General features: G+C 57.1%; 1 protein-coding gene across 5 annotated transcripts in view; it reads right to left on the reverse strand.

The window, feature by feature from the left end:
* PACC1 (proton activated chloride channel 1) overlaps positions 1-18,436 on the reverse strand; it is a 57,825-nt gene extending 39,389 nt beyond the window's left edge. For 2 of the 5 annotated variants that reach the window (XM_066595043.1, XM_066595046.1), the window contains exons 1-6: positions 18,308-18,436; positions 14,862-14,943; positions 13,083-13,289; positions 8,356-8,510; positions 4,165-4,307; positions 2,386-2,530 (exon numbers count right to left, since the gene is read on the reverse strand). In XM_066595043.1, coding sequence (XP_066451140.1) covers positions 2,386-2,530; positions 4,165-4,307; positions 8,356-8,510; positions 13,083-13,289; positions 14,862-14,943; positions 18,308-18,343 — 768 coding nt within the window. In that variant the 5' untranslated portion in view covers positions 18,344-18,436. Of the gene's footprint in view, positions 1-2,385; positions 2,531-4,164; positions 4,308-8,355; positions 8,511-13,082; positions 13,303-14,861; positions 14,944-18,307 lie in introns of all 5 variants that reach the window. The other 3 variants (XM_066595044.1, XM_066595048.1, XM_066595047.1) reach the window with 3 other exon arrangements.
* Positions 18,437-19,534: the final 1,098 nt, after the last annotated feature.

A 19,534-nucleotide genomic window follows, 5' to 3' on the forward strand; every position in this document is an offset into this window, starting at 1 on the left:
CCGGCCACCGCTGCCTCCATTTCGAGAGCTCATCCTCCTCACCGGCCACCTTTACCTCCATTACAGAGAGCTCATCCTCCGCACCGGCCACCGCTACCTCCATTACCGAGAGCTCATCCTCCGCACCGGCCACCGCTACCTCCATTACCGAGATCTCATCCTCCGCACCGGCCTCCGCTACCTCCATTACCGAGAGCTCATCCTCCGCACCGGCCTCCGCTACCCCCATTACCGAGAGCTCATCCTCCTCCGCACCGCCCTCTGCTACCACCATTACCGAGAGCTCATCCTCCTCCGCACCGCCCTCTGCTACCACCATTACCGAGAGCTCATCCTCCTCCGCACCGGCCTCCGCTACCTCCATTACCGAGAGCTCATCCTCCGCACCGGCTACCGCTACCCCCATTACCGAGAGCTCATCCTCCGCACCGGCCACCGCTGCCTCCATTACCGAGAGCTCATCCTCCGCACCGGCCACCGCTACCTCCATTACCGAGAGCTCATCCTCCTCACCGGCCACCGCTACCTCCATTACCGAGAGCTCATCCTCCTCACCGGCCACCGCTACCTCCATTACCGAGAGCTCATCCTCCGCACCGGCCACCGCTACCTCCATTACCGAGAGCTCATCCTCCGCACCGACCACCGCTGCCTCCATTACCGAGAGCTCATCCTCCGCACCAGCCACCGCTGCCTCCATTACCGAGAGCTCATCCTCCGCATCGGCCCCCGCTACCTCCATTACAGAGAGCTCATCCTCCGCACCGGCCTCCGCTACCTCCATTACCGAGAGCTCATCCTCCGCACCGGCCACCGCTACCTCCATTACCGAGAGCTCATCCTCCGCACCGGCCACCGCTGCCTCCAGTACAGAGAGCTCATCCTCCGCACCGGCCACCGCTACCTCCAGTACAGAGAGCTCATCCTCCGCACCGGCCACCGCTACCTCCAGTACAGAGAGCTCATCCTCCGCACCGGACACCGCTACCGCCATTAGAGAGCTCATCCTCCTCACCGGCCACCGCTACCTCCATTACCGAGAGCTCATCCTCCTCACCGGCCACCGCTACCTCCATTACCGAGAGCTCATCCTCCGCACCGGCCACCGCTACCTCCATTACCGAGAGCTCATCCTCCGCACCGACCACCGCTGCCTCCATTACCGAGAGCTCATCCTCCGCACCAGCCACCGCTGCCTCCATTACCGAGAGCTCATCCTCCGCATCGGCCCCCGCTACCTCCATTACAGAGAGCTCATCCTCCGCACCGGCCTCCGCTACCTCCATTACCGAGAGCTCATCCTCCGCACCGGCCACCGCTACCTCCATTACCGAGAGCTCATCCTCCGCACCGGCCACCGCTGCCTCCAGTACAGAGAGCTCATCCTCCGCACCGGCCACCGCTACCTCCAGTACAGAGAGCTCATCCTCCGCACCGGCCACCGCTACCTCCAGTACAGAGAGCTCATCCTCCGCACCGGACACCGCTACCGCCATTAGAGAGCTCATCCTCCGCACCGGCCTCTGCTACCTCCATTACCGAGAGCTCATCCTCCGCAGCGGCCACCGCTACCTCCATTACCGAGAGCTCAGCCTCCGCACCGGCCTCTGCTACCTCCAATACCGGGAGCTCATCCTCCTCCGCACCGGCCTCTGCTACCTCCATTACCGAGAGCTCATCCTCCGCACCGGCCACCGCTACCTGCATTACCGAGAGCTCATCCTCCTCCGCTACCTCCATTACCGAGAGCTCATCCTCCTCCGCTACCTCCATTACCGAGAGCTCATCCTCCTCCGCTACCTCCATTACCGAGAGCTCATCCTCCTCCGCTACCTCCATTACCGAGAGCTCATCCTCCGCATCGGCCTCCGCTACCTCCATTACCGAGAGCTCATCCTCCCCCGCACCGGCCTCCGCTACCTCCATTACCGAGAGCTCATCCTCCGCACCGGCCTCCGCTACCCCCATTACCGAGAGCTCATCCTCCGCACCGGCCTCCGCTACCCCCATTACCGAGAGCTCATCCTCCTCCGCACCGGCCCCCGCTACCTCCATTACCGAGAGCTCATCCTCCTCCGCACCGGCCCCCGCTACCTCCATTACCGAGAGCTCATCCTCCTCCGCACCGGCCCCCGCTACCTCCATTACCGAGAGCTCATCCTCCTCATCGGCCACCTCTACTTCCACTACTGAGCGCTCATCATCCTCATTCTTGGGATTGGCGGAGTACTAGTGGTAGGACCCTCAGCATCAGCCTGTGGATAGGGAATAACTTGCGATTCTGGTTTTCTGGGGCGGCGAGTTGAGGGATTACCACAATCAGTGGGGTAAAGGAAGTGATCTCTCGGCACGTCAGCTGACACTTTATAAAGAACTCCAACCCACCTCCTGCCTGAACTCCACCGACTGGCTCCCATCCTCCTCAGTCGTCTTTACCAGGGACATTTTCACCCACGTGCGGAACCCTCCGGAGAACTTCCAGCTGGAGAAGGAGCTTTCACAGTCCTGCATAAATCTGGTCTTGTCGGTGCTGGAAAAGAGAACAGCACCTAGGTCATTGGTTCCTACGGAGGTCCTTGTGTGTGTCACACCTTAGATGCCGTGCGCAGCCGCAGCCCGTTGTTATTCCTATGAATGTGTGTTACTGCTACACCCTCCAATCACTGCTGGCCTATTACTTTACACAGAGAGCTGCCAATCATTGGCTGGATGGTGGGATGGGCGGGACTATCCGGCAGCTCATGAATATGGAGGACTACTTCCTGTAGTCCTCTAGGTCATCCTCCAACAGCTGAAGCTCTCCGCGTTTCCCCCAGCGGCGGCGGCGCACACAGATGATGTCTCCGTGGTTCCGTCTATTTGGAAAAGCTGATCCGCTGGAGGTCGTACAGACGGTGACTGGAGCGGCGGATGGAACGAGCACCACTTCATTCATGGCTTTTATGAGGCGACTGATGCCATTTCAGGCTCCGCCGTCTTCAGGATAATGACGATAACCGTTCTGAGCGGCAGACCGCGGATAAGTCTTGTGTAAGGAGTAACAAGAGCCGCCATGGTTCCCGTCGCAGCTCTGGAAACACGTAGGACGTCTTACAAAGGGGAAATCCTTCAGGCTCTCGGCTAATCAACATTTATTAAAAAGAGTTCTTCCAGGCAAGAGCGGACGAGCCCAGATCCTGCGAAGCCCCGCCCACAGAGCTGCCGCCACCTGCGCACTGCGTTGGCGCAAAATCCACATCGCATTGCTATTAGTAGATCAGAGATCTGCCCGCAGAGAAAAATAGCGCCGTCACTTCGACAGTAAATAGGGCTGAACCTGTGTGCAGGTGTCGGCGCGGTCTGTGGGCAGCAGGTGACGCGCAGGCGGAGAGGTTTATACAGATGTGACTCTTGTGGGGGACGTCATCTCCGATGATGAACCGTGAGACCACCGGACAGAAGGTCCCACTGCTGGAGGAGACCGTAACCGGAGCACAAGGGGACCTCGTCTCACCGCCGCGTTCCTCTGACTAACCCTACAAGTCATTATGGAGATCTGGACGCCGTTTAACCCTTTAGTTCTCATTACTTCATCCGTTCATAGTGTTGAGACGCTCTGCTCTTCATACGTCGTACCGAGTGACACCAAGTCTTCACTACGGTCACATTTCGAGTTGCGTATAGAATTCTACTGGTTTTCTGTTAGACCTTCCATCTTCCTGCAGCCCCTGCTGCTTCAGGGTCTGTGCAGCCATCATTCTCTGTGGTGCATTGCAGGGGCCTCCCTCAACGGAGCCACGCAGGGTCCACAGTGATGACCACTGCTCAGCCGCTGGCAGATCGCCACACAAGAACAGATCAGCCAGCGGAAATGCAACCTTCCAATCCGCCCCCAGGAGCCGCCCATACACCAGATGATTAGACCCCTGACTGACGCCCATCCACCTGCGGATCTGACCTGAAATGTATGGATTGCGCATCTGATAATGCCAACATGGGCGCCGATGTGTTGGCCACTATGGGGGGCATTATCACCTGGGGTTCCATTACTTTTGACAGCAGGAATGTTCAGACCTGACGGTCCCCATCATGTGTGAGCTGCCAGGATCCATCATGGCGTGGCCTTGCTGTGTTTGCCCCATCATTACCGCAGCGGTAAGGACCTACCTCCTAGGCGGGACCTACCTGGCCATTAAGTTCTGGTAGGAAGAGAAGAGCAGATAGTCGATGGCGCTGAAGTCTTGTTCTGTCTCATTGAGGTGGAACTGCAGGAAGACCAGCTCCCTCCTCCGGACGTCTCGCGGCCCCTTCACAATCAGTGCATGCTTCTGCAACAGACAGCAAAGGGTTACAGGGCCTGCAGAATCTACCACAAGAGGGCCAGTAGACGCACCACAACCCCCAGCATGCACACAGCCAGACTCCAGTCTCCAGGAAGCCATCGATGGCACCATTATTAAGGCCAAAATAAAGGCAGAAATATTCAACCCCTTTAATTCAGTAGAAGCGAAGCGTGGGCCTCGTACAATACCCGACCGCCCCGTTATTACCCCCATCTAGTAGCATTGGACTCCTTTACCCTTCAGACCAACCTAGCGCCCCGCTAGCCTAATTAAACAGGATAGTCGCTCTAACTGTCCTCAAAATCAAGGATTCACATGGCCTAGACATTACGGAGGCGCAGGCCATTACCCTCCGTTTTAGGCAGTACTACGCCAATCGGTATAGCTCCTCGATGTCCTCGCTTATCTAGAGAAGGCTACATTCCCAACCCTCTCTACAGAGGACGCAGCCTTCTTAGACGCACCTATTACAGTAGAAGAGATCCAACTGGCCATCTTGGCTATGGCGTTAACGAAGTCCCCGGGGCCAGACGGCCGATACAGGGAGCAGCTTCCCCCTTTGCTACATGACACATTGCAGCGGGCTCTCCGGAAGGTTCTCTCACCTTCCTTCTAGGATGCTGCCGTTATTGTCCTCTTACAACCTGGTAAAGACCCCACTAGCCGTGACTCCTACCGACCAATCTCATTGGTCAACGTGGACTACAGGATTGTAACCCACGTGCTAGCCACCAGACTGAAGTTATTCTCCCCAGTATCCACCCGACCAAACAGGCTTCATGCCGGGAAATCCAGGACAATAAGTAGCCGCCATGTCCAACTAGATATCCAGTTGGGCGGAGCATATAATACGCCCTGGGCGTTGGCGTCACTGGACACTATGAAAGCTCTTGATTGGTAGAGTGGAGGCCGGTTTTATCCGTTTTGGGTTCGACCCTCTCTTCCCAAAGGCATTCCATCAAATGGCTTTACATCATCATGAGGGACTCGGCAGGGCCGTCCTTTGTCTTCTGCCCCATTCACCATAGTCATAGAGGCACTGGCCATTAGATTGGGGCGCGCCCCTGCTATCACAGGTATCCGGTGGGGAGAGAGGGAAAGGGTTGTGGGGCTGTAGGCCGACGCCATGATCCTTCCCACAAGCCTTACAGCATAGAACCTCCTTTTCCCAATCCTCCAGCCTACATGTTAATTGGCTGACATTTATTTACAGCTCAGCATCCAATTATTAATGGTTCTATCTCCGACTGTGGCCAGTGGGGTCTAGAGTCAAGGACCTAGGAATAACTGGCAGAAACTATAGCCCCGCGGGAGGAACTCGTTGGAGCTAAACTTCACACATAGGCCAGACTCCCCCTCTGAGTGCGGGGCGTACTAACAAAAGGTAATATGCTTATATGTCTTACAAGCCCCAATGCATTTCTTGCGCTCCCTGAACTCCCTTCGGACTCCATTTATGGGGCACGTCCCGTTCCATAGTAAAACTCACCAAGAATCAGCCTGGAAGGGCGCTGTTAGATTCTCACTTCAACTACTTGGCGGGCCGATTGCGGAACCTGCGACTGACCGTGGTTCCTACAGCAGGAGCTCCCGATGGTGGACCGCTATCTAGCAGAGATGGTGGCGGGAGAAGATCTCCGCAGCTGCTTAGAACGCCCAGAATACACCAAGTCCTCTAATACATTGCCCATACACACCATGGCGGATCTCCCCCTATGGAATAACCCCACCCTACCCCCATTACAGACTACACCAGATTGGGACTGAACGGGGGGGTCGTATATGACAATGTAATTATCACATTCACCCAGTTGTGTGAAAAACCACAGGTACCTCAACTTCAGTGGTTTCCATACTTCCAGCTCCAACATGATCTAAATACCCGGTTACCATCCAAATATCAGAGTACCCTGTAATAGGCATACTCCGGTCCCAGGGGCCGAAAGGCCCAATATCAGCGCCCTACACCCATCTACTCCCAGCCAAGATCAGCCATAACCCCCCGTCCAGCCAGGATAAATGTATCCTTCACCAACGACTGAAGATCGGTCAGATCTAGTGGGATCCCACCTGACGGTACTAAGTTACTCCGACTCTAGATCATTCGCCAGTTCTGTCCACCCCGATGGATCGCCACAGAATGGGGAAAGCTCCAGCATCAGCGACACCAATGCCATCAACTCCATGCCCATCTCTGGCATTTGATATGGGACTGCCCTTATATAAAAAGGAGGTTATTTTATATCCCCACTCTTACCTCCACCCTTCAACATAACTCTAGACCCAAAGCTCATGTTGTTCGATGAGGAACGTTGGCCACATCATACGCAAATAGATCTCTGAAAACCAGTGATGGTGGTGGAAGCTGGAGGACGCTGGTCAACAAAGTCATCCCCTATGAAACAGTCATACACAGCAAAGGGGCGGCCCTGGAAGTGCCAAAAATATGGGGCTCTTGGTTGGATGCACCTTACCCTCCCCCCTCGGAGACTCCTCTTCTGGTCTTTTAGGTACCAGTAACTTTATATTGGTGTTGAGGTCTCCTGACGTATAATTAATGCTGGAGAACAAGCAGTAGGTCCGATACTAGATTGTCCGTGACATCATTGTGTGCCGTCTAACAACTGTGCTTAGATAAAATGAATTAACCCCCCGCAGTTGGCAGGGAGACCCCGGCTAGTCCAGCACCGATGACCGGCCTCGTTGGAAGTCGCTCCAATCGCTGGATCTTCCATCTAATGTGGATTCACACTGAAACTGATCCGCGGAAAACTTGTCATGTGACTTTATGCCGCACTCCGGGGTCACGGGGGGAATCGCCGTACAGGGGGCGCCAATCGCGAGAGGGCCAGGGGTCGAATAAAAGGGGACTCCGTGATCTGACATTTTACTCGGCGATGCCATAACTCGCTGTTCGGTGGGGGTCCAGCAGTCAGCAGCCCTTCCAATCCCAGAGTTGAATGGGTGGGAAATAAAAAGTGTAATAAAACCGTGAAGTGTCGGTCGCGCCTCGCTGGTGCGGCAGCGACTTCATTCCAGTGAAGAGAAGGTTCCGGAGATGAAGATGTAACAGTGGCCCGACTGAAGCTACGATGCGCGCCCCGCCGCAGATCCGCCCTCGCTGCCCCCTGGTTTCCCCTCCTGATCCAATTCTGTTAGGTGGTCTCCATGGGGGTTTGTGTGATATTTCATGGCCTTCGTCCTTCTCTGCACATCATGTGACGTCCACTTTACCGGACAGTTGAGGATTGGTGGAAATATTCTGCCTCCGTCTCTTCACGGTCCTGCAAGTCAGCCGACATCTTGTCTCACAACCGCTGCTCCACGGTAGAATCTGCTAATGGGAACGCTCGCCACGCCGGTCACCGACAGCCCCAAGATCTTCTGGGAAAGAGTCCAAGTACATCGCAGCCCGAGCGCGGGGCGGCAAGATCACCACAAGAGCTTCCTGAATGACACGTCGGCTGCTTTCTGCCACAGATGTAACACTTCCGGCAGGTTCCGTCATCCGTCACGGACCTTAGTTGTGGCCCCCAGCTCTGCATCACTAAGGGCTCGTTCACACGATGGGGCCTGGGGCGAGACGCGCCTGAAGCCCCGATGGGGCCGGGGCAAGACGCGCCCGAGGCTCCGATGGGGCCGAGGCCGCAGTATCGTGTCCCGGCCGCCCCATTCACAGCAGACTTTGAATCCGGTGAGCTGGGCGTCACATAATGTTGTACAGAAGGACTAATTAAGTACAACTGGAATCCCCAGGAAATGTTCTGGGGCCAGAAGTCCCGTTGAGCACGGTCATCTTGGTGCGGGCCGCCTCTCGTGGCTCCTAGTAGTAAGGCACTCGCACGGAGAGCTCACACTTCACATACATACTAAGACCATAAATACACAACTCATCCCAAAGTCCAGTCAGTATAGTATAAGAGCTGCATTCACAGTCCTGCAGCCTCCGGGGCTGAACTCTCCCAGCCTCTCTGCCGGTGAATGCTACACGTTTAGCCTGGATGTGAACGTAGCAGTAAACGCCCACCATTACCGTGGTCTGGTTGGTGAAGGGATCGGTGTAGTTGACCGTCTGAGTGACGCAGCGATTATCCCCCCGCTGGCCAGGATGTCTCAGTGGTGGGATGTGGTCATACAGATGATGCTCGCAGCTCAGGAGCCAAGCCTTCCCAGGGTAAATGGCGATTCCTGCGACAGAGGAGATGGAGAGGTTAGATGTGAGATGCAAACTACATCTCCAACAATGCACCACAGCAAACACTCTGCAGACACTGCACCAGCAGGGTGAACCAGGAGGTGCGAAGTCAGGATACACGATGTGATACGGGCGGGCATGGAGGCTCTAGTACCCTGTTGTACCGCCTCTAGCTTGGATACAAAATGTGTTACAGGTGGGCATGGAGGCTCTAGTACCCTGTTGTACCACCTCTATCTTGGATACAAGATGTGATACGGGGCATGGAGGCTCTAGTACCCTGTTGTACCGCCTCTAGCTTGGATACAAGATGTGATACAGGAGGCATGGAGGCTCTAGTACCCTGTTGTACCGCCTCTAGCTTGGATACAAGATGTGATACAGGCGGGCATGGAGGCTCTAGTACCCTGATGTACCACCTCTAGCTTGGATACAAGATGTGATACAGGGGGCATAGAGGCTCTAGTACCCTGTTGTACCGCCTCTAGCTTGGATACAAGATGTGATACAGGAGGCATGGAGGCTCTAGTACCCTGTTGTACTGCCTCTAGCTTGGATACAAGATGTGATACAGGTGGGCATGGAGGCTCTAGTACCCTGATGTACAGTCTCTGGCTTGGATACAAGATGTGATACGGGGGGCATGGCGGCTCTAGTATCCTGTTCTACTGCCACTGGCTTGGATACAAGATGTGATACAGCGGGCATGGAGGCTCTAGTATCCTGTTGTACCACCCATAGCTTGGATACAAGATGTGATACGGGGCATGGAGGCTCTAGTACCCTGTTGTACCGCCTCTAACTTGGATACAAGATGTGATACGGGGCATGGAGGCTCTAGTACCCTGCTGTACCACATCTAGCTTTGATATGCGATACAGGGGGCATGGAGGCTCTAGTATCCTGTTGTACCACCTCTAGCTTGGATACAAGATGTGATACAGGCGGGCATGGAGGCTCTAGTACCCTGTTGTACCGCCTCTAACTTGGATACAAGATGTGATACGGATGGCATTGGAGGCTCTAGTACCCTGTTGTACCGCCTCTAGCTTGGATACAAGATGTGATACGGGTGGGCACTGAGGTATACAGGTTCTGTATGATATCCCGTGGCATATCGCTCCACATTTGCTGTAATTGAACCTCTGGAGCAGCGTTTCCCACCTCCAGTCCTCAGGACCCCCACAGGTCATGTTTTCTGGATATCCTATAGTAAGTAAAGCTGTGCAATACTGAGGAAACCCTGAAAACAGGTTCTGTTGGGGTCCCCGAGGACTGGAGTTTAGGAAACACTGCTCTAGACCATGTAAACTCGTCGGCTGTGGAAGTTGGCGTCCCAGATGGTCCCATGCAGGTCCTATTGGTGATAAATCCGGTGACCGGGCACGGAGGTGTGACAATGTTGTGGGGCTCCTGTGACCCCCTTGTGTGTGCGGCCGAGCATTATCCTTCTTTAGGAACACATATGGCTGCAGGAGGTCCTGAACATATCGCTGAGCTGTCATAGTCCCTCGTACCACCACTAGGGGGACCGACTCACGTAGACGATGTCCCCCCTGACCATCACACCAGCAGGAGGCAGGACTGAAGCGATCTCCCAGAGGTCTCCAGACACGAACACGGCCATCATCAGCACCCAAACGAAACCTGAAGACAACCCGGTTACCCTCCGCAGCGTCCAGTTTCATCATTCATCACTGCAAATGGAGGCGCCGGTGGACGCCAGAGGCCATACATGTAATGGGGGCCACGAGAACAAAGGTCCTATAGCCAAGCCCCTGGAAATAGTTCCGACAGACAGTGTACCGATGGCGCCCCCTGTCTCTGGATGGCGGACAACGAAACAGTTGGAGTTGCTGGTGCTTGTCAGACGATCAGACGGTCCTCTCTACTGGTGGTCTGTAGGGTGTCCTGAGCCTGGTCACCTTGTGTGCCCCCATCCACTGGTCCCAACATCTCCTAACAGTCTGGTCAGATGCTCCTCTCTACTGGTGATCTGTAGGGGGCGTCCTGAGTCCGGTCACCTTGTGTGCCCCCATCCACTGGTCCCAACATCTCCTAACAGTCTGGTCAGATGCTCCTCTCTACTGGTGGTCTGCAGGGGGTCCTGAGCCCGGTCACCTTGTGTGCCCCCATCTACTGGTCCCAACATCTCCTAACAGTCTGGTCAGATGCTCCTCTCTACTGGTGGTCTGTAGGGGGCGTCCTGAGTCCGGTCACCTTGTGTGCCCCCATCCACTGGTCCCAACATCTCCTAACAGTCTGGTCAGATGCTCCTCTCTACTGGTGGTCTGTAGGGGGTCCTGAGCCCGGTCACCTTGTGTGCCACCATCTACTGGTCCCAACATCTCCTAACAGTCTGGTCAGATGCTCCTCTCTACTGGTGGTCTGTAGGGTGCCCTGAGTCCGGTCACCTTGTGTGCCCCCATACACTGGTCCCAACACCTCCTAACAGTCTGGTCAGACGCTCCTCTCTACTGGTGGTCTGTAGGGGGTGTCCTGAGCCTGGTCACATTGTGTGCCCCCATCCACTGGTCCCAACACCTCCTAGCAGTCTGGTCAGACTCTCCTCTCTACTGTTGGTCTGCAGGGGGCATCCTGAGCCCGGTCACCTTGTATGCCCCCATCCACTGGTCCCAACACCCCCTAACAGTCTGGTCAGACGCTCCTCTCTTCTGGTGGTCTATCAGGGGGTCCTGAGCCTGGTCACCTTGTGTGCCCTCACACATCCACTGGTCCCAAGACCTCCTAACAGTCTAGTCAGGCAATCCTGTCTACTGGTGGTCTGTAGGGAACGTCCTGAGCCCAGTCACCTTGTGTGCCTCCATCCACTGGTCCCAACATCTCCTAGCAGTCTGGTCAGACTCTCCTCTCTACTGTTGGTCTGCAGGGGGCATCCTGAGCCCGGTCTCCTTGTATGCCCCCATCCACTGGTCCCAACACCCCCTAACAGTCTGGTCAGACGCTCCTCTCTACTGGTGGTCTGTAGGGGGCGTCCTGAGCCCGGTCACCTTGTGTGCCCTCACACATCCACTCGTCCCAACACCTCCTAACAGTCTGGTCAGACGCTCCTCTCTTCTGGTGGTCTATCAGGGGGTCCTGAGCCTGGTCACCTTGTGTGCCCTCACACATCCACTGGTCCCAAGACCTCCTAACAGTCTAGTCAGGCAATCCTGTCTACTGGTGGTCTGTAGGGAACATCCTGAGCCCAGTCACCTTGTGTGCCTCCATCCACTGGTCCCAACATCTCCTAGCAGTCTGGTCAGACTCTCCTCTCTACTGTTGGTCTGCAGGGGGCATCCTGAGCCCGGTCACCTTGTGTGCCCCCATCCACTGGTCCCAACACCTCCTTACAGTCTGGTCAGATGCTCCTCTCTACTGGTGGTCTGTAGGGGGTCCTGAGCCCGGTCACCTTGTGTGCCCCCATCCACTGGTCCCAACACCCCCTAACAGTCTGGTCAGACGCTCCTCTCTACTGGTGGTCTGTAGGGGGCGTCCTGAGCCCGGTCACCTTGTGTGCCCCCATCCACTGGTCCCAACACCTCCTAACAGTCTGGTCAGATGCTCCTCTCTACTGGTGGTCTGTAGGGGGTCCTGAGCCCGGTCACCTTGTGTGCCCCCATCCACTGGTCCCAACACCCCCTAACAGTCTGGTCAGACGCTCCTCTCTACTGGTGGTCTGTAGGGGGCGTCCTGAGCCCAGTCACCTTGTGTGCCCCCATCCACTGGTCCCAACACCCCCTAACAGTCTGGTCAGACGCTCCTCTCTACTGGTGGTCTGTAGGGGGCATCCTGAGCCCGGTCACCTTGTGTGCCGTCACACATCCACTGGTCCCAACAGTTCCTAACAGTCTGGCCAGGCACTCCTCTCTACTGGTGGTCTGTAGGGGGCATCCTGAGCCTGGTCACCTTGTGTGCTGCCATCCACTGGTCCCAACACTTCCTAACAGTCTGCTCAGACGCTCCTCTCTACTGGTGGTCTGTAGGGGGTGTCCTGAGCCCGGTCACCTTGTGTGTCCTCATCTACTGGTCATAACACCTCCTAACAGTCTGGTCAGACAATCCTCTCTTCTGGTGGTCTATCAGGGGGTCCTGAGCCCGGTCACCTTGTATGCCCTCACACATCCACTCGTCCCAACACCCCCTTACAGTCTGGTCAGAGGCTCCTCTCTACTGGTGGCCTGTAGGCGATGTCCTGACCCAAGTCACCTTGTGTGCCCCCATCCACTGGTCACCACATTTTCTGAAGTCCACAGTGCGCTGTAATAATCGTATAATGCACAGCAGTAGGGAAGCATTAAAGCGACCTTCCAGGTCTGGACAAACAGGGATGGCCACAGCGCCTCCCAGACTACCTGATGCCCACTGTTCGCTAACATGCACTGGTAGTCTACGACAACACCTGCTCCCATTGGTCAGTTGTGTTCACATGGGCGGCAGTGGCCAATCAGAGCAGCATGTAGGGTCTAAGGCTAATGATGCATGCTATACACAGGTAGTCATCTTTATCAGGCCCAGTGAGTCTGGAGGTAATAAAGTGATGCCGCCGTTAACCCTCTGCTCACCTGGAGCCTCGTACAGATCCACCTCTTTGTAGGAGACGGACATGACGGGGTGCTTCAGCTTATCCCGGAAGTCCGTTATGGTTTGGTAGACCAGGAAGACAGCGACCGCCATCAGCAGCAGGTAGACGAAGATGAGCAGCACCGAGAAGACGTTCTTCAGGCAGGTCCTGCTGAACCGCACGGGGGGGCCGCGCTCCGGCTCTCGCTCTGCGGAAACCAACTGAAAGGGTTAAATAAATCTCCATCACCCTTTGTGGGCATCAAATATATAAAACCGGTGAGAAGTTATCCGAGAGTCGGGGAGCAGCGAGGGCAGACGCCGGCGCAGAGGATGGAGAACGTCGCATTCATCGTGCCGAGACGACCGGTGATAAAACAACAACGCACCGCCGACTACGCCGCATTAATGAGGGGCGTCAGCAACTTCACCGCCATCTTGTAACCGCGCCAGATCCAAGAGGACGGAGCTCTGAACCGCCTCAGCTTTATCTGCGTAGAGTCTACACCGATCGATAAACACTGACCGCCCCTTTACTAGACCCCGCCCCTCTCAGGATTGGCGCCCACTGTACGGTAATTCTCCCCGTGACCCCGGAGTGCGGCATAAAGTCACGGGACAAGTTTTCCGTGGATCAGTCTCAGTGTGAATCCACATTAGATGGAAGATCAAGCGATCGGAGCGACTTCCAACTAGAAGCTAGACTAGCCGGGGTCTCACCGCCAACCGTGGGGGGTTTATCATGTATCGGTGTGGAGAGTATACCGAGAATGGCGCAAGCGAGTAAACATCCAGGGAAAGGGGATCCTGCGGACGGAAACAACTCATCACTGAAAGGGGTCGGAGGAGGATGTCAGGAATCGTTCTGACCAACAGGCTGCACAGTCAGCTGAACACAACGCTGGAGCTCCAACTAACGTGTCCGAACGCACAACTCGCCGTTCCTCCGCACGGATGGTATAACAGCGGGCGACCAGTTCCAGCGCCATTGTGTCTAAGAGGAACAGAGACTCCAGTGGGCAAAAGAGCGCAAAACTTGTATCACTGAGCAGCGGGAAAACATCTCCTGGTCAGATGGAGCCAGATTTATGTGCTGATGGGAGGTCAGAATTTGGTACAAGCAGCATGAATCGCTGACCCCTTCCTGTCAGGCTGGAGGAGGAGCAGTAATGGCGGACGAGGTGCCTGATGCCTGTGGAGGAGATTCGACGCACTACTGGGGTCTCTAATAAAGCGGCCGCTCAGTCTAGTCGGTGGGACCGCTCTCCTCTACCTGTACCAGGCGGGTGTCGGCAGGAGGCAGAAGAGAATATGGCCGCCAGTAGAGACAATGCGCCACAGCAGCACGCCGCCGCCGCCCCCGCAGCAGCTTCCTCAACAACCCCCAGACAAGATGGCGGCTCCGGACTCCACTAATCTGCACTTTCATGAATGGCCAGACTGCGGCAACAGGGAGGATTTAGCGCAGGCGAGCGTCTTGTGAGGCGCCGAGGGACGACGGGACCGCCAGCGGATTTATGGTGGTCGGGGAATGACCTCCTGGTGGGAACGACGCCTGAATATCGCCGCTGGCGGACTGCTGGATGCCGGATTACAGGATTTTTTGGATATTTTCTAGAAGCTCCGCCCCTGCGGCCATCAACACTGTCTGACAGGGCGCTGACTAGCAACCAATCACAGCGCAGCATTCATGTTCCCACAGCAGATCCAGAAGGGATTGGTTGCCTGTCAGACCAGCCGCCCACTATAGTCGCTGCGCCCGGCTGGCGCCCTCCAATCACCTGGCAGAGTGTCGCCGTTAGGCTCCTCCTCCTCCTCATCTTGTTCTGCGTCCTCCGGAGGTCCATCCAACTCTTCACTGAGCTGCGGGGAAAGACGAGACGAGTTAGTCGTACAGGAAATAGCGTCACGGGCGCCGCGGTCGCAGGCAGGTGTTGGGCCGTAGTGGGAACGCAGATCCTGACTTTAGCGCCGGCGGTTCCATCCCCGGCAGATGTCTTTGTAGCACGCCAGCGCTATCTGATGACCCACAACAGACCGCTACCATCAGGGGGTCCCTGAATCATCCCCTCCCCCGCAGGGAGATGACACCAGTACATTCATCACACTCTGAGCTCCACTGCACTCGTACACCCAGCCAATCTCTGCAGGAAGCAGACAGCGCCAGTAGCACTGCAGGGGCCAGGCCTGGTACTGCATGCACTGAAGTGAAAGGGAACCTGCAATACCAAGCCTGGCCACTGCAGGGGGAGGGGAGCGCTCCTCAGGCGGCGGGGGTGGGGCGGGGCTCCTCAGGCGGCGGGGGTGGGGCGGGGCTCCTCAGGCGGCGGGGGTGGGGCGGGGCTCCTCAGGCTGCCGCTTGTTTCAGTCCTGAAGAATTGGGCCAATTTTCAGCCATTTTGCATCGGATTTTTACGTATAATGCGGCGAATTGTGTGATTAAAGGTTCTGCGCGTCCTTATGACCACGTGAGACCGCCAACACACCAAGGGGCGCAATCCGCTTTTAATCCCGTCTGCAGAATCGGACGGCGATTCTACCCGAAAACTGCTGACTGAAAAGCAAAAAAACCCTCCGAGTCGCTTTATTTCTGGTTTTGGTCAAAAAATGAAAATAGCGTTTGCAGAACACGGGTGTAACGCGTCCGCAGGGGCCGCCGCTAGTCCGTCCGCTGAAAGTGGGCCGAACCTGCCGGTGTCAGCAGGAGATCCTGCGCAGTCCGCCCACTGCGGTCACGGCCAGGCGGCCATTCTTACTGTGAGACGGCGGCCCTTCAGGAGCGCAGCGGCCATATTAGTTGTCACACGGACCGCTGGACGGCGCTGCGCTAATCTGTGTGACGGATGCGGCTTCAGCAACAACGTATTCCTGCCATGAAGGCGAATACCCAGAGTGCAGTGCGGTGTGCGAATGGCGGCAGAGAAACTCGTATCCGGCACTTAAACGGGCGGTCGGCGCGGCATCCGTCCACATCGGTCAGCGCCATAAATATACGGCGGGCAAAACCTCCATGAATCGTCTATCACTTTGCATGTCCGGCTCCGCCCCCTGCGCTTCCTGACCGGACCGCGACCTGGGGGGCAATGGGGGGCTTTACAGCCATCACCGTTAATCCAGAAGTCCTACAACCCCCAGCGGCCCCTCCGAGGAGCAGGAGGCGCTACAGCCCCCAGCGGCCCCTCCGAGGAGCAGGAGGCGCTACAGCCCCCAGCGGCCCCTCCGAGGAGCAGGAGGCGCTACAGCCCCCAGCGGCCCCTCCGAGGAGCAGGAGGCGCTACAACCCCCAGCGGCCCCTCCGAGGAGCAGGAGGCGCTACAGCCCCCAGCGGCCCCTCCGAGGAGCAGGAGGCGCTACAGCCCCCAGCGGCCCCTCCGAGGAGCAGGAGGCGCTACAGCCCCCAGCGGCCCCTCCGAGGAGCAGGAGGCGCTACAGCCCCCAGCGGCCCCTCCGAGGAGCAGGAGGCGCTACAACCCCCAGCGGCCCCTCCGAGGAGCAGGAGGCGCTACAACCCCCAGCGGCCCCTCCGGGAGCAGGAGGCGCTACAACCCCCAGCGGCCCCTCCGAGGAGCAGGAGGCACTACAACCCCCAGCAGCCCCCCCGAGGAGCAGGAGGCACTACAACCCCCAGCGGATCCACGAGGACAGGAGGCGCTACAACCCCCAGCGGCCCCTCCGGGAGCAGGAGGCGCTACAACCCCCAGCGGCCCCTCCGGGAGCAGGAGGCGCTACAACCCCCAGCGGCCCCTCCGGGAGCAGGAGGCGCTACAACCCCCAGCGGCCCCTCCGGGAGCAGGAGGCGCTACAACCCCCAGCGGCCCCTCCGGGAGCAGGAGGCGCTACAACCCCCAGCGGCCCCTCCGAGGAGCAGGAGGCGCTACAACCCCCAGCGGATCCACGAGGAGCAGGAGGCACTACAACCCCCAGCGGATCCACGAGGACAGGAGGCACTACAACCCCCAGCGGCCCCTCCGAGGAGCAGGAGGCACTACAGCCCCCAGCGGATCCACGAGGACAGGAGGCGCTACAACCCCCAGCGGATCCACGAGGACAGGAGGCGCTACAACCCCCAGCGACCCCTCTGGGAGCAGGAGGCACTACAACCCCCAGCAGATCCACGAGGACAGGAGGCGCTACAACCCCCAGCGGATCCACGAGGAGCAGGAGGCACTACAACCCCCAGCGGATCCACGAGGACAGGAGGCACTACAACCCCCAGCGGCCCCTCCGGGAGCAGGAGGCACTACAACCCCCAGCAGATCCACGAGGAGCAGGAGGCACTACAACCCCCAGCGGCCCCTCCGAGGAGCAGGAGGCGCTACAACCCCCAGCGGCCCCTCCGAGGAGCAGGAGGCGCTACAACCCCCAGCGGCCCCTCCGAGGAGCAGGAGGCGCTACAACCCCCAGCGGCCCCTCCGAGGAGCAGGAGGCGCTACAACCCCCAGCGGATCCACGAGGACAGGAGGCACTACAACCCCCAGCGGCCCCTCCGGGAGCAGGAGGCGCTACAACCCCCAGCGGATCCACGAGGACAGGAGGCACTACAACCCCCAGCGGCCCCTCCGGGAGCAGGAGGCGCTACAACCCCCAGCGGATCCACGAGGAGCAGGAGGCACTACAACCCCCAGCGGCCCCTCCGAGGAGCAGGAGGCACTACAACCCCCAGCGGCCCCTCCGGGAGCAGGAGGCACTACAACCCCCAGCGGATCCACGAGGACAGGGGGCGCTACAACTCCCAGCGGCCCCTCCGGGAGCAGGAGGCACTACAACCCCCAGCGGCCCCTCCGAGGAGCAGGAGGCGCTACAGCCCCCAGCGGCCCCTTTGAGGAGCAGGAGGCACTACAACCCCCAGCGGGCCCTCCGGGAGCAGGAGGCACTACAACCCCCAGCGGATCCACGAGGACAGGAGGCGCTACAACCCCCAGCGGATCCACGAGGACAGGAGGCACTACAACCCCCAGCGGCCCCTCCGGGAGCAGGAGGCACTACAACCCCCAGCGGCCCCTCCGGGAGCAGGAGGCACTACAACCCCCAGCGGATCCACGAGGACAGGAGGCGCTACAACCCCCAGCGGATCCACGAGGACAGGAGGCACTACAACCCCCAGCGGCCCCTCCGGGAGCAGGAGGCACTACAACCCCCAGCGGATCCACGAGGACAGGAGGCGCTACAACCCCCAGCGGCTGTCGGTCGGTCGGCCATGCTGAGTGTTGTAGTTCGGCGCACTGACCTCCTGGTAGGATGTGGAGCCCCCCTCTCTGCTCATGGCGCCGCTCCCCGTCCGGGTCGGGGGTCTCCTGTCCCGAGTTGTGTCCCAGCTGGATAGCTACGCGCATGCGCATTACACGGCCGCGGGGGCTGTTGGGAAATGTAGTCCGGGGACCTCCTTCCCTCCACGGGGGGGCGCTGTCCGTGCGAGCAGAGGGGCGGGGCTAATCCACGCGACTCCCCCGCCCCTAGGAGGAGCTAAGAGGTTAAAAAGCTGAACTAGTATGTATATAGGAGCTGTGTGTATATAGGGGGAGGGGCTGTATATATGTGTGTGTATAGGGAAGCAGTGTGTATATAGGGGGTATATATATGTATAGGGGAGCTGTATGTATATAGGGGGTATATATATGTATAGGAGCTGTGTGTATAGGGTGTGTGTATATATATTTATAGGGGAGCTGTGTGTGTATAGGGGGTATATATGTGTGTATAGGGGAGCTGTGTGTGTGTATATATATATATATATATATATATATATATATAGGGGAGCTGTGTGTATATAGGGGGTATATATGTGTGTATATAGGGGGTATATATGTGTGTATATGGGAGCTGTGTGTATATAGGGGAGCTGTGTGTGTATATAGGGGGTATATATGTGCGTATAGGGGAGCTGTGTGTATATAGGGTGTGTTTGCATATAGGGGGTATATATATGTGTATAGGGGAGCTGTGTGTATATAGGGGGTATATATATATATATGTGTGTATAGGGGAGCTGTGTGTATATAGGGGGTATATATATATGTGTATAGGGGAGCTGTGTGTATATAGGGGGTATATATATATGTGTATAGGGGAGCTGTGTGTATATAGGGGGTATATATACGTGTATAGGGGAGCTGTGTGTATATAGGGGGTATATATACGTGTATAGGGGAGCTGTGTGTATATAGGGGGTATATATATGTGTATAGGGGAGCTGTGTGTATATAGGGGGTATATATATATGTGTATAGGGGAGCTGTGTGTATATAGGGGGTATATATATATGTGTATAGGGGAGCTGTGTGTATATAGGGGGTATATATATATGTGTATAGGGGAGCTGTGTGTATATAGGGGGTATATATACGTGTATAGGGGAGCTGTGTGTATATAGGGGGTATATATACGTGTATAGGGGAGCTGTGTGTATATAGGGGGTATATATATATGTGTATAGGGGAGCTGTGTGTATATAGGG

The sequence above is a fragment of the Eleutherodactylus coqui genome, chromosome 3 (assembly GCF_035609145.1).
Source record: "Eleutherodactylus coqui strain aEleCoq1 chromosome 3, aEleCoq1.hap1, whole genome shotgun sequence".
NCBI lineage: Eukaryota > Metazoa > Chordata > Amphibia > Anura > Eleutherodactylidae > Eleutherodactylus > Eleutherodactylus coqui.